The sequence below is a fragment of the Plectrocnemia conspersa genome, unplaced genomic scaffold (assembly GCF_051122295.1).
Source record: "Plectrocnemia conspersa isolate PC_06_02 unplaced genomic scaffold, ASM5112229v1 ptg000010l, whole genome shotgun sequence".
NCBI lineage: Eukaryota > Metazoa > Arthropoda > Insecta > Trichoptera > Polycentropodidae > Plectrocnemia > Plectrocnemia conspersa.
Window position 1 is genome coordinate 8,407,064 of NW_028277174.1, and position 14,791 is coordinate 8,421,854.

General features: G+C 31.0%; 3 protein-coding genes across 3 annotated transcripts in view; 1 reads left to right on the plus strand and 2 right to left on the minus strand.

The window, feature by feature from the left end:
• LOC148230546 (tissue inhibitor of metalloproteinase-like) overlaps nt 1–460 on the minus strand; it is a 41,860-nt gene extending 41,400 nt beyond the window's left edge. The window contains exon 1 of the mRNA XM_088194629.1: nt 324–460. Coding sequence (XP_088050755.1) covers nt 324–330 — 7 coding nt within the window. The 5' untranslated portion in view covers nt 331–460. The remainder of the gene's footprint in view (nt 1–323) is intronic.
• Nucleotides 1–11,224, plus strand: part of Syn (synapsin) — a 138,892-nt gene extending 127,668 nt beyond the window's left edge. The window contains exons 10-15 of the mRNA XM_088194623.1: nt 6,439–6,531; nt 7,251–7,363; nt 8,844–8,940; nt 9,008–9,175; nt 9,367–9,613; nt 9,916–11,224. Coding sequence (XP_088050749.1) covers nt 6,439–6,531; nt 7,251–7,363; nt 8,844–8,940; nt 9,008–9,175; nt 9,367–9,613; nt 9,916–10,082 — 885 coding nt within the window. The 3' untranslated portion in view covers nt 10,083–11,224. The remainder of the gene's footprint in view (nt 1–6,438; nt 6,532–7,250; nt 7,364–8,843; nt 8,941–9,007; nt 9,176–9,366; nt 9,614–9,915) is intronic.
• A 3-nt stretch (nt 11,225–11,227) lies between these two features.
• Nucleotides 11,228–12,858, minus strand: LOC148230547 (piercer of microtubule wall 1 protein). Its single transcript, XM_088195684.1, has 3 exons — nt 12,753–12,858; nt 12,400–12,486; nt 11,228–12,332 (listed from the first exon to the last, which is right to left on the minus strand). Exons 1-3 carry the CDS (start codon nt 12,856–12,858, stop codon nt 12,214–12,216), a joined length of 312 nt encoding a protein of 103 aa, XP_088051810.1. The 3' UTR covers nt 11,228–12,213.
• Nucleotides 12,859–14,791: the final 1,933 nt, after the last annotated feature.

A 14,791-nucleotide genomic window follows, 5' to 3' on the forward strand; every position in this document is an offset into this window, starting at 1 on the left:
AACTTTAACCGAATAATTAATTAAACACACACACGATTAAGTAAATAAAAATTGGCATAATCTTCCTCGGTTGTTAATGCAAAAGTAGTGTCGCAGCAATCGACTTTGAGAGGTGTAATCGGATAGAGCTCTCTCGTGGAACGTGTAAACATTTCATCTCAGATAACAACATAACATTATTTTATTTTAATAAGATTAAATATGATCTGATCTATTTAAATAGAATTAAAAATATCCATTCAAAAGGGTAAAATTATGCATCTTATGTACGCGATGAAATAAACGTTAATTTTGCACATTGTTTCACTTATGTAATAGTTTACCTGTCATATCACACGTTCGACGTTGCGGTATGTTACAAAATTGTCACTGATTTTATGGATGCGAAATAAAACTGTCGTAAACAGATCAAAGTTTGGATTCAAGAGAGCGATAAAGAACGCGCGACCGTCCGACTCCGTAGCCGTATGGAAACTGAAGTGCAGTGAATGAATTGAGTGATATAAGTATGTGGGCTGCTTAGTGCGGAACCGCGGTCCTGTTCCGGTCAGAAGTTCGCAACCTTTTGTGGTCGGAGAGAGATTAAGTTGAATCTACTATTACACATTCCTTTTCTTATGAACTTGAGGGTAATGACTCAAATGCCAGTACAGAAATATTCAGAGGAAATAATTAGGTGTGTTGATTTACCTTTATTTATTACTTGTAACTCTTGCATTACAACATTGTAAACACAATATTATTACAGCGCAAAATCGATATATACACAATCTAAGCAAATTTTATTTTAATTACCCATGCCATATTTAACCGTGAGATTAGGAAAATCTTGGAATACCTAATTTGTGATTAATACAAAATACAAAATGACGAGAGTGAGTGAATAAGGGCATGCGGGTCCGCATGCCTTTATTCACTCACTCTCGTCACTTAACACGCGAGCGATCGAGAGGGAAAGTATCTCACCGCCCACGCCTGGTATGTATGTATATTTAAATTGTGCTATAAGTTATTATTATTATTCAGAAACATTATTTGTAATACATAAGCTTTTATTTAAAAATTATTGTTACATTTATAAAATATCCACTAATGCTGACGCAATATATTTTTTTGAAGATTAATTAATTATAGTAATAAATCTTTCTTTATAACCGTGAGTTGTAAAGCTATGGCTGCCGTGCCAAAAGTTAATTGCTGTATCAATTTGAATCATTAAATGGCAAAATGGCCATATATTATTTTAATTAAATTATAAAATGTAATTTTATCCTTTCTGAAAATTTAGATTTTTTTTTGTGTAAATACATTATGTAACTATTCACAGAACCAAATCTTCGGTTAAACTTGAAAGTACATGTTTACTTTTCAATATCCATGTCAATATATACAAAAAAATGTTACTAGGTATTTTATCCTCTTTTGTGGGAAAGTTAATTATTATATTTAATGTCAACATTACGTAATTAATTTATTTTTTATTTTTGTGGCTTGATATGTATTAAATATATTTACATTATTTAACCATAATAAATGTATATATTAATAATATATTTATTTATTGATGTCTTCTTTGATATATAGTTACGCATCGCTTGCTACAGTATTGTAAAAAAAAATCTCAGTGAAAATCAGCTGCTCTTCTTGATCTTCTAAAGGCCATCCAGGCATAGCATCGCATGATTTAAGTTTGACATAACTCTATCCCAAATCAGAAATGAAATAGTTCCTAAAAAAAGTATATTTTGAAAGAAAAATTCAGCACTGCTGTGTTTGGGAATTGGGGTGAAGTCTAACGTTCCTCCCCGTTTTCGATAGTGTAACTAATGCGATGATTCGGAGCGAAAACTTATTATTTGTTATTAACAAGAATTAATGTTGGGCATCGTATATTTTCTGATATTATAATATGATAATTAAAAAAGATTAATTTGTGAATTGACTCATTAAAAACTATTTGTGTACAATTCAGTTTTTTATTCATGGTAATAATTTTATTTTGAAACAAATGTGATTAATTAATTTAAAATATTTTTCATGTATAGAGAAAATATTAAATAAATAAACGTATAAAATAAATATTTTCTAAACATTTATTTTTAAAATACTTTTTTCACTTCTCACCTCGAGAGAAGGGCATACTATCAGACTCAAAGGACCAGTTTAACATCTGTATTGCTGTGGGAATCTTTATTTCGTCTTTCTGAATGTTTAATAGTAAATATGCTTACCGCGCGCCTGTAAGTCACTGATGCTAGCGGTACAAGAGCGAGCGGAAAACTCGCGCTTGGTTCGGTCATAACGCAAATTTTATTGGGCATGATCAAAATAAATCAAAACAATATTGTTGCCATTATATATATTTTTCCGTTCATGATTCATGTGTTTGCTTAGATTAAAAATAAATAAAACATTTCCGGGTTTTGAATTTTCAAAGTTATTCTGTATATATTTTACACTGCATTCGTTATAAGTACAAACAAGATTAAAAAAAACGCCTCTTAGCATTTGCAATATTGATTTAAGCTTTTAAATTTTTTTGCGAGCTACCAACATCCGCATGATGAACTTTCAAATCAGCTTGAAATATTATGTTTATAGAGAATATTCTCTAATAATTTATATTACAAAATAAGAAGACTACTGTTTTTATGATAATATACGAATTTATTAGACCCTTAACGACACTTAAACATAAAATACAAAAATTCATAGATCAAACCTTACAAAGCCTGCCAACTCTTAGAAACATTATACAATGTACAAACGAAAGGATTAGAAAGCCACTGAATGTTTCTATCTATACGTCTACAATATACCACCAAATGTCAAAGTTTGGTAAACGTTTGCTTTTGTAACAATAAATTATGCACGTTAAACGCTACACTGATATACTGCCGTGTAACGTATGACATATGGCTCGACTCACTGCACAATGCCCATTCAAGACCATATTGACCATTGTGTTTTCTACTTACTGTATATCTCATTATTATGTTTCATCTCTAATCGAAAGCATGCAAGATCGTCTCAATAATATTTTTTGGCGAGCGAAAATAAGTCGTATTATTTCGGTGCAATCGCAAAAATTTGGAACGTGTCTTTCAATTGGAGCGATATATGGGGGCGAAAGACACTTTATTGGTCATAAATCCGTGAAATATAATCGAAAAGAGCTTTTTTAAAGCTCTTGAATTAAACTTTCAAGAAAGATACAATAAATGCGTCTCTCTTGAAAAAATTGTATATATTTTTTGTGTGGTCTTTCGAGGTTTGACATTTTTAAACTAATTTTTTATTGTTTAACCACATTTGTTTTTAGTGAGTAATGTATGGTTACATATTTCGACGAATGGTCAGCATTCCATCATAGTTATTCACATATTTTAACGTTACTATTGAATCAATGAAACGTTAGTAATACTCTATAATTAACGTGTTAAATCACGTTAAACTAGCGTAATCTCGGTTAAAATTTTACAAACTTAATAATCTCGGTTAATTTTTTTTTTAATAATGAGTCATTTTTTATGTATTTAAATTATAGTGATTTAAAGCATGGATTTACTACCACTCATATTAGTGTATTTCATTTTGTGTTTACTACCATTTGGGTAAAGTATCATAAAGTTTATAGCTGCGCAGATTTCACTGTTTTTTTTTTATATTAAAAAATAAATTGTAAGATATTTTATTAAAATAAATAAATAACTAATGCAATGAAAAACATAATTTTATGCTCCAGCGGTCCGATAAAGCGTGAAAGCCTGTTTTGACATAACAATTAATATACTCGTACCTACACATTTCACAGTACAAATCAGTACTATCATCCTTGACAGATGCTGAGAAAGCCAAACCGCGATACATGACACCACGAAGACGAAGAATCTGAATCGAATAATAAATATAATATCTATTACATAGGATATCTTAATACTAGATGAGATAGTATTGATATAGATCAACCATTATTATTATTTATATGTTATACAATGTGATTAAACTACTTCCAGAAATGGTCATCGATTCATTATTTATTTTGCTGCTTCCTCAGTGAATCAGATCATGACACAATCTAAATTTAGAAGTAAACTTCCTCGAGCCCATTGCATTGTTCGACCCTACAGAGCAAACAATCGGGTAATAATTTCTGAATGATATGTATGATAAAGAGTTACATCCTGACCATACAAGGCTTACACTTTGGCGATGCTGTCACCTTTGAGGTGACCCAGAAAAAAATAATACAACACAAAACTGCTTTTTAATTATAATATTAATGCTGCGTTTACATCAATATTTTTATTAAAATATAAACAATGTATTATTATGTTAAGATCATATACTTCACAAGCTGACCTAATCTAATCAACGAATTATATACAGTGGTAAATACGCGTATCTATAATTATAATACATAGATCTATGATTTTTATATGCATAAGAAAATAATACAAACTAAGACATTATAATTATATTATATTAATAATATAATTTATTGAATTTATTTTTTTTATTAAAAAGCTGTGTTTATATATTTATATGTAATGCAATAAATAAATATTATATTTATCTTATCTCTATTCTATTATATTTTTACTTTGCGGTTAGTAAAGTGCTGCTTCTATTCTTTATCTACTATTAAAGGTTTTCCCAATTGCTTTATCGGGCAAAGTAAATTAAAATTCCCCAAAATTAAAAACATGAATTTTTTATTTATTTCAAAAATTAAAACGTCATGGATATTTTTATATTACAATTATCTAATAGTGTAAAAATAAATTAAATTATGTTTTTAGAATACATATTATGAAAGGTTAATTTAAATCTCTGGAGGACGTAGTGGTGTAGGCCACTCTAAAGCTTAGTCTCCGTGGCGCAAGGCTGCAGTCTCTGTGGGCGCCTTTTAGTGGTGCCCCGGCGGTCAGCTCTCTTAAAAATTGTAATATCTTTGAGCGCCAGATGTCTAGAGCAGTAATGCACAAATCATGGATCGGAAGAAACTTTTTTGAGGTCGTAAAATTCAAAGAAATTTGTTTTTTAACAAAAAAATAAGGCATCAACAAATAAAATAGCAGTTAAATATTTAAATTTATATTCATTTCTGAGACGACAATAGGGGTGAACTGACAGTCCCAAAAGTCGCCAGGTGTAGTGTTAAAGCGACGCGATGAACACCGCGTACTATCTGAGTCTTTTAGCGACTGCCGAGCAATTAACGCATGATGACGATGACGTGTGACGGTGTGACAAATAATTTCACTTTAACTATGTTGACGATTAAAAAAGCGTCTATTCATGAGTCGCGACAAAATTTAAAACGAAACCGGAGGGGTCGGAAATAAAATAATTTGTGCACCACTGAACTAACTGTAACACAGGCTCTTCAATGGCGCTCGGGGAGGGGGGGAGTAAACCAATGGTGAGCTCGGAATTTATTAATTTTATATTTAAATTTTCATTGAGTTATCCTTTATATTGCTGGCTCGCCGCGCCATTAAAAATCCGATTTTTCCGTCTGTGTGACACACATGACCGCCAAATTTTAAGAAATAAAATATTTAAATATTCTAATTTATTTTCATTGCCTAAAAAGTAAATTAATACGTATTTCTTATTATTAATTCTAATACATATCCATATAAGAAGCCAAAAAATCAATGGTTTAAAAATTGATAAAACCATCAATGAGGTCATCGTTTTTGTGTAATATATAATATATTTAAATTATATAATAATGTGCTATATGTAAATACTAAAAACATTATCCTGGCGCATTTAAATGTAGCCTTAAGTATAAATAGTATTACTTTTAATATGATTTTAAATATTATATAATATTTAAAAGCCACTATTAAAATAATAAATCATAAAAAATGCATATTTACTTTATACCCATTATTAGTATTGTACAACTAATGAGTAATACATAAGATGTTTAATGTCAAAATCTAAAAAAAAAATGGTTTGAAGATATTAAAAATAACTTTTAATAACAGTAAATAAACCGTATATTTACTTTATTTACTTCATATTATATGAAGTATGTAAAGTTTACAACTAAAAAATAACTTGATAACATCAAAATATTAAATAAAACAATAATAAATAGTAAAAATATAATTACTTTTAGTTTACATTTAGGATGTTTAATATATTTGCTATTCGAAATAATTATGCTTTATATATTTTTGGACAATAAATTTATAATTTAGTTTTACATTATAAATTCAAACATATTTAGGGTTTGAAATATTATATATGATTATATTCAATATAAAGTACTATATACTTACTTAAAGTTCTAAATACAATTAATATTAAACCTAAGACAATTTATTTACTAAACAAGAAATTAAATGGTTATGTTTTGTCTAAAATAAATGTTTTATATAAAGGTATTCAAATGCTGAATTATCTCTTTTTTGTTCACAGGTAACTGTTCCTCGTTTCCCAGTGGTTCTGAAAATTGGGCACGCACACGGAGGGGTTGGAAAAGTGAAGGTGGAGAACATCTCAGATTTTCAGGTAACTTACCCATATAAACATATATAAATAATCAATTTAATAAATAGAAGACACGATACAAATGTTTTTCAACAGTGTTAACTACAATGTTACCCTTCATTTTAATTGCAAGTCTTACCTATTAGAGCCATTCATATCCATATTCATAGCATCATAGCACTATGTTATTTACAACTCTCAACATGGTCCGAAGAACCTTAAGAACATAGCAAAACCCTACTTAACCCTCGCTGACATCGTCAATGCTTCGCACTCATAAGCTACTTAGTATTATATATTATATATTTCTCTATCTATCTATTTAATTTATTTATAATCATCGATGTATTTTAATATACCAGGATCAAGTAATAAAATGCATTATAGAGACAAAATCATCTATCAATCAAGTGTTTACTGATTAGGTTATGTTTAATTTTACTTTAGACTTTTACTGAACTTACACGTATCGTGTCACAATGCAATATGCATTCTGTTGCTTTTCACTATGGCGAATCTCGAAAATGGCATGACGAAAGCATGCAATTTCAACGAAACGGTTTCTGTATAATAATACTGACCACATCGAATATGAGATCAGAAAATATATTGGACGTACATAATAATTTATTATAATACGTACAATTTAACATGATTTTTAGTGATTGTTGATTCCAACTATTGTAATATTAATAAGACTAAAACCTAGCATTAAAATTTAACTAATTTTTATTTTACAGGATATGGCAGGAGTGGTAGCCATCTCCGGATCCTACTGTACATTCGAGCCTTACATCGACGCTAAATTCGACGTCCATGTGCAAAAGATTGGAAGCAACTACAAAGCTTTTATGTAACAATTAAATTTTACCTTAAAACTACTTACTATGTTTTTTATCGACGAAGCTAATCAAAAACAATGGTCACTCAAAAAAAATTAAAATACAAAGAAAATCTTGGCTAACCTATAATTGACTCAACAATTAATGTTAAGAGTTTTCGATCGGGACTTTTACGGAGGCGTAAAAAATATTTACATTAACTCAAACGCCAATTACTGAAGAAAATATAGTAATCTCATCATTATATTAGTATTATACTGGAAGTCTAGAACCGTCCCGAAGAAGATTGCTTTTGTGCGGTTCGAATGATCTCATCTAAGAATTGGATGAAGTCATGAAGGTGTATTGTCTAAATTTAATGAAAATTATATTTATCGATCTTTTTATGATCTTAGAGCTATTTTTTGCGCTGATATCATATATTGTAATACATACAACTTCTCATGCATATGCGTCAACTGTATTTGATTATATGTATTCTTTTTTTAATTAAGACATAATATTATATTTGTAGTATATTTCTCCTGAATTGTGTACCAAATAATATTACATATTAAATTGTATATAAAACTGATTTTAAAGTTGGTTATGGCATTGTTAAAATGTTATTCGCTATACTTGTTACTTTGGAAGTAGGGTAGTATTTTTTCTCTCAATATACCCGAGTGACTAGTGCCGCTCCAAAATCAATGGTGCGCCATTATTTTGCGAGACAGTGAGACGCTTATTCTCAACAAAAAAAATCTTTTACGCCTATGTCAAACATGTTTATCGGCCGTATCTACTTTGACCGAAATTCGCAGAATTTATTCATTGGACGAAACTAAATATTGAAAACGCCCACCCTTTATTATCGTTTAACGCTTATCTCAAAAACAGGTGTGCGTCATTTAATTTTTGTAAAGTCTGTGTTACGTTTTTGTATTTGTTGTGAGCAGACGTCCCCACCTGCCCCCCCCCCTCTTTCAACGCCGTATCTGAACTAAATATAGACGACCATCACCCTCAAAATTTAGTTTCAAAAAATAGTTGTATGGCGATACACTACCTGCTAATGGCAAAATATTTAAACCCAAACAAAACGAAATAACTAAAACAAACTTCTAAAACTAACTATAGTTTTTAAACTTTCATTTGGTCAAGTTGATAATGGTTGATTCGTTAGGTTAGGTTTGGGTTTGAACAGCAAATGGACGTTTCGCAACTGTCAAATTGGGTGACACATCACCTGTGAAAATCAGTGTAACAATACAGTTTCAGTAATATTGACCAGTGAAATTATACATCAATTGCCTGGTACATTTTCACTGACCTAGTCAATGAAATTATATTTCTACTAGTGAAAATATAATTTCGCTAAAAAATACACATTCACTGTAACATAGATATGTATGTACATACCTTTTTCAGCATTTTTAGCTTAAACCATATATATCATATATATCTCTCACATTATAAAGTGACGTTATTTTATCATTCTTTGCTTTTCAGGCGCAAATCTATCTCTGGCAACTGGAAGACAAATCAAGGATCTGCAATGCTCGAACAACTCCAAATGACCGAACGCTACAAGACCTGGGTCGACGAAGTACTACATTTTTTGATCAACTTTTTAGTCGTAGTGAAATCGCATTCTCTTATAAACTTTTTTTTAGGTAAGCGAATTATTTGGCGGTTTGGAAATTTGCGCTCTAGAAGTGGTCGTTGCCAAAGATGGTAAGGAGTACATAATCGAAGTGAACGACAGTGCTCTTTCTCTGATGGGAGACACTCAAGAAGACGACCGTCGCCACATTGCCGATCTTGTAACTCAACGGATGCAGGTTAGCCAAAAAATAACACAATTAAGATGGTGTCAAATGGTTCGTTTCCGTTCAATTTTGCTAAAAACAAGGAACTTGAACTTGAAACTATTTTTGAGAGTAAGGTCACATCAAGCAATGGTTACAGTGACACCTATTGTTCATTTGTTTTTTTAAAAATGGTTTGAAGATTGGATTAAAATGTTTTTCAGAATACATGTCGACCAGGAGCTACTGCTGCTGCTGCCAATGCTGGGCAAGCTACTAAATCGACTCGTGGATCTGTATCTTCCCCCACTGAAGATCGTGCTCCAGCTGGACCGCCACCGGGTCCACCGGGACCACCTCCGATACCAACTACCGGAAGTGAGAGACCATTGCCACCGATTCCAGCTGAGCCTGATCATCCGCCTCCTGGTAATCCTCCGCTATCGACCGTTGGAAGACGTGATTCTCAAGGTATAATCTCCTCCTGGTCTTCAATGAGTGTTGCTTAGTTACTAAGAAACCAATGAAAACGTCTTCAGAGCAGGCTGTTAAAATTTATTCAAAAAAAATTGAAACGTTGAAATTAGCGACACTTAGACCGAACACTTAAAGATTGACCAAACGTCCATTAATCAAACTAGACAAATTAAAACTGATCTCTGATTTAAAGCAGGGTTTTTAATTTTTATCGCACCGTTAAGATTTTCATTTAGCTCACCTAATTCGTAACTATCTTATTAAATAATATTATACAATCTGTTTTATCATTTCAGCATCTCAAAGTTCTACTGTGAGCTCATCTACAACCAAAGTCCCAGAAGTGCCGCAACGGTCTGGGTTCTCTCGTCAAGGATCTCTGTCGGCGTCCGTCGCCGAAGACGCGGAAGACACCATGAAAAATTTGCGCAAGACATTCGCCGGTATATTCGGCGACATGTAATTTTCTTTATATTATTTTCTATCATCTTTTGTATTATGTTTATAAATTGTGATATGATTTTGTGATACTCTTTCGTTTGATACCATTTTTTATACGGAGAAACGTAGCCTTTTAGAATTTTTACATGTGCGTGAACGGTTAGTGTAGCTTCTTCGATTCGACAGTATTATTTCAATCCATACATTACTCATGCTTATCGTTCAATGTTTACGCATTTATATATGTTAACTATACTAATAAAATTGTTAGTTAATTCTAAGTCAAATCTGAACAAAATTAACTGTCGCTATCTCACCAGAGCGTATGGTCAGTTATTTGTGTTTTTGATTGTTTATATAAATATTTAATAATAATATTTAATGAAAATGTATTGAATTGTATTGAAAAGGAATGAAATAACCGATAAATCAATACAATTTCGTCATTTTCAACGCTTAAAAGTTAACATGACATATTAAACAGACAATACAGTTAAACATATAAAAATATATAATAAAACTTATTTCGTTTTTAATTTAATAATATATTATATAGTTTTAAAATTTCATGATATTCTTAGAATAGTCTCTTATTAAAAAAAGCATATATTGTTATAAATGTATGAGCAAAACTTGTGTTATGGCTATCTGCTCTGATTTCCATACGTTCTCGTGTCGACACACGTGTGAATGGACATGCTAGTATTAATTATATGTTAAATAAATAAAATACTGATTAATCAGTATTATACACAAATATACAACAATTTAATTAATATAATATACCAAACGAAATGTGCATTATATTAAATTTGACATTTGTAACAGTAGAGATTTAGATGTTCGGTTAATCCGAGAGCTAGAAATACAAATAAAAATGTTGTTTCAATTAGATTTCTTACAACGAAATGTGTTAATTCATTTCATCATTAAATATGATAAAATATATTAACTTAGGATTAAACGGGTACCTTTACTGATGTATAATTTTTTCATAACGGATGTGAAATGTGGCAGTTATAGGTAAAGGGTCGTTGTTTTATACACAAAATATTATCCTTGTGTGTATGATAAATATTAAATTGTTTTTGTATTGTTATATTATAAATATAGTTTTCTCTCTTTAAGGCCTTAATCCTTTAGCTGTCTTATAATGAATGTACAATCTTGGCAGCAAAGCGGTTAATATATTCTTCAAAACTGATCTGATTGCATTAAGACAAACATATCTCTACCTTCTACTATCAAATGAAAAAAATTAGCTTTTGTATCTATCTATCTATCTATACATACGACTGTTATGATTTAAAATAATTTGTGAATGTAACAAGGATATTGAACAAATAAACAATGTTAAGATATGGTATTGTGAAGCCGTGTTAGCTTTGAAAGGTTTATATATTTGTTTATGTATTATTACATAAAAAGTTAACATTATAACTTAGTATATAATTTATACTTCATAAGTCTATTTAAAAAAATACAAAATGGAATAAGCTGTTGTTGTTGTTGCTATTTAAAATGTGTATTGCAAAATTGTTAGTGTTCGCCGCAAGGGCAGAAACGAGTTTCTGAGACATGATCTATTTATTTACCAATACAACTAATACTTTTCTTGATTTACAAATATTAATACAAATATAAATGTGAATATCTCTATATTTTAAATAGCATTGCATCTGACCAAAATGTCATTCACTCTTATATAATTCTAGCTCTTTTTATATAACTTATATTTGTATAGCTCTTGTTTATTATATTTTCATATATGAAAGTTATAAGCAGTAAGGTTTGGTGACCTCAGGGTGGCCAAAGATATACGTTGTCCCGTGAAACTATTTTTTAACTAAATTTTATTTTTTAAATGAAAAAAAAAGATATTCACATTTATTTTTGAAGCAACATTCGTTGTTTACCCTTTAGCTTATCATAAAAATATCCATTGTTAAATAAAATAACAAAGAATATATGTGTTTATCAATTTATTAAAAATTATTACAAAATTGCGTTGTGCGACTCAAAAAATTCTCAGATTCTTTTTTCTGTGCCTTTTTTAATCAATAATTGATCATGTAAGTGAATGTTACATTATATATTCTATATAAATATTATATTATGAAATATGAATAAATGCCATATTACACATTGTTGTTTCATTGCTTCGGGTCCATGCTGGTATTGAGCGAGTGGTTTCGGTACATTCCAGCCGCTGCCAAGTGACTGCTGAACGTTTGCTTAGTCGGATAGTATACACATGGTACAGTGTACTCATCTGAATCATTAATTAAAATATACTATGAATTGTAAAAGACGTATATTTATAGTTGTGTGCTACATACCTGGCGGATACCATCCGTACTCTTGGGACGAAGTACGGTAGAACGGATGCTGTTTGTCTACTTGAGAGCCATAAACACTAAAACAATCTTTGATGAAAATTTATTGATATATTTATATATAAGACATATTTTATATAAGACATTATATACACACACAGTATGTATATATATAATATAATAAAAGAAAGAAAACATTATATGGCAACGTTTTATATGAAACTGGGGATATTTGGGAGATATTTGGGACGCAGACATCTTATCTCAATGGATGCAGCTCTGAGAGCTGCAGTCTCTGAAAATGAGCTTTCTGGAGTTGTTTTCTGTGCCACCTGCAAGTTGTGAGGGAGATTGACATGAAAAGAGCAAAGTGCCGGTGCCTGATACGAGGGCGTAGATCCTCTTTTGATATACGTTTGTCTCCTTTCTCGGTGTCACTGTCAAGCAGTGCCTCGAATCCATTATCTGACATCTGATGGAAGTAAAGGGATTCTCAGAACCAAAAATTCTAAGATTTCTATCCGTGGTATTCATCATTTGAAAAGCACTTTGGTGTTTTAAATGGTAGTCATAATTTAAATCATAAATTATAATAAAAGGTTTGGTCCAAAAAGTATTTGATTTTGTTTTTGTATAAAATAATTGCATACTGGAAAAGTACTTGCACAATACTTGTGAATATTTTCAGACCGCACAATCTGCAATCTAGCAAACAGAAGATCTGTGAAATTTCGAGAAAAATCTTCTGCCAATGCAACGAAGCGCCAAATAGAGTTCCAAAAAAAGTATGTAAAAATTGCTTTTTCTTTGTCAAAATTAAAAATAAAACATGATTTTAGTCGATTTTACTACTTTTACGGTTACTCGTAATATGAATACTTACGTAGCTATAATAATATATTTATGGTAGAAAGTAATAAAAAACTATCTCTACAATAACAAATAATATCATTGAGCAGTCAGTATCGTTGTCACGTGGGTTGAGCTTTTCTACTTGCTGATTGTGTGTAAGTGCTTGCGGCCGACGTACGTGCTTTTATTTCTATGTGTGCATATAGATTGATATAGACTTTTGTTATTGATGATAGTTATTTGTAGATGGCATAATTTATTCAATATCAAATCAAAACTGTTTTCAAGGACAAAATCGATACCTTACTGAAAAATTTATATTAATCTTAGAATAATTTATTTAGTAAGCATTTGATAAATCGCTATATTTACTGACACATATCAAAGTACGATTACTTATTTAAATCAATAACTATATATAATACATTTAAGTATATATGTATGTTCGCCACTCAATCTCACCTTTACCTTCATTACGCACCGCCAGTTTGATCGAAGCTTCGCTGCGAAAATTTTCGGGAAATTCACAATTGCTCGCTGGAAAAGTGCCTGGGGGCAGCGAAGTCTTACTGTTCTGCTCGGACATTTTCCCGTGTCTGTTTGCCGTGACTTTCTGAAAATGATCAAACATTTCGGTACGAATATGTAGGAAAAGTGGGTTTCCGTGGAAACGCCGCCGCGGAAAACTGTTTTTCCGATAATTGCCCGCTGGCGGGCGAGAGAAATTAATTTTGCGCTGGGAAAGTTATCATTATTATCATAATTCGTTGGAAAACGGTCAAAAAACTTATGTACATGTGAATGAAAAAGTCCAAAAATAATTCCTTAATGAAAATTTTATTATTTTTATAATGTAAATATTTTTATTGCTATATTTTTATTAATAATACAATCTCTATATTATTAACATTTTATTCTAAATTTATTTAGTTATGCTTAAATGTGTTTCACAGCAACTATTATAACTACACTAGGATCGATAATGATTTTATAAAATAAAATATATTTCAACCATCTCTCCTAATATAAAATTAATTCAGACATGGCGAGATAAGAGGTGACTCATCAATGATTTATTGAATCGCGGTCACAGTCGCCAATGACGCACTAGGTTCGTAACCAGGGCTTCGTCTTTGATCGGTTGAGCCCTCACTAACAATCAGCACAGAAGCCGCCGCAAGGGCTCCGCCCTTGGCCACACACATATCGAAGACGCCTCCATCGTAGAGTTGCATGGCAGAGACTAATCCCCCATAGGTCTGGCCTACACATATGGATACTACGCCACTACCCCCTCTGGAGGATTGTCGTAGCCAGAGCGCCCTCAGTGACAACATCAGTGGGCTTGCGCCCCTCGAATACAATCACTTCCTCTCCAGTGATGGCACTACCAATAATTTGTATTTAATGATAATTATTTATCAAATGTAATTTAATACAATATATCCTTAAATAAATTTGCTTCTTAATATTAAAACACACATTCTTAATAGTTGTTAATAAGTATGTGCTATATTTAAAATCAAATTACCAACATTAAAAT

Bases quoted from the DNA above. Each gene is read 5' to 3' on its own strand.
- LOC148230547 (XM_088195684.1), bottom strand. From the start codon at position 12,858: ATGGATTCGAGGCACTGCTTGACAGTGACACCGAGAAAGGAGACAAAC. The intron at 12,487-12,752 runs GTCAATCTCCCT...TTTTCATCAAAG, and splicing joins CGGCACTTTGCTCTTTTCAT to ATTGTTTTAGTGTTTATGGC. The intron at 12,333-12,399 runs GTATGTAGCACA...TTAATGATTCAG, and splicing joins GTACGGATGGTATCCGCCAG to ATGAGTACACTGTACCATGT.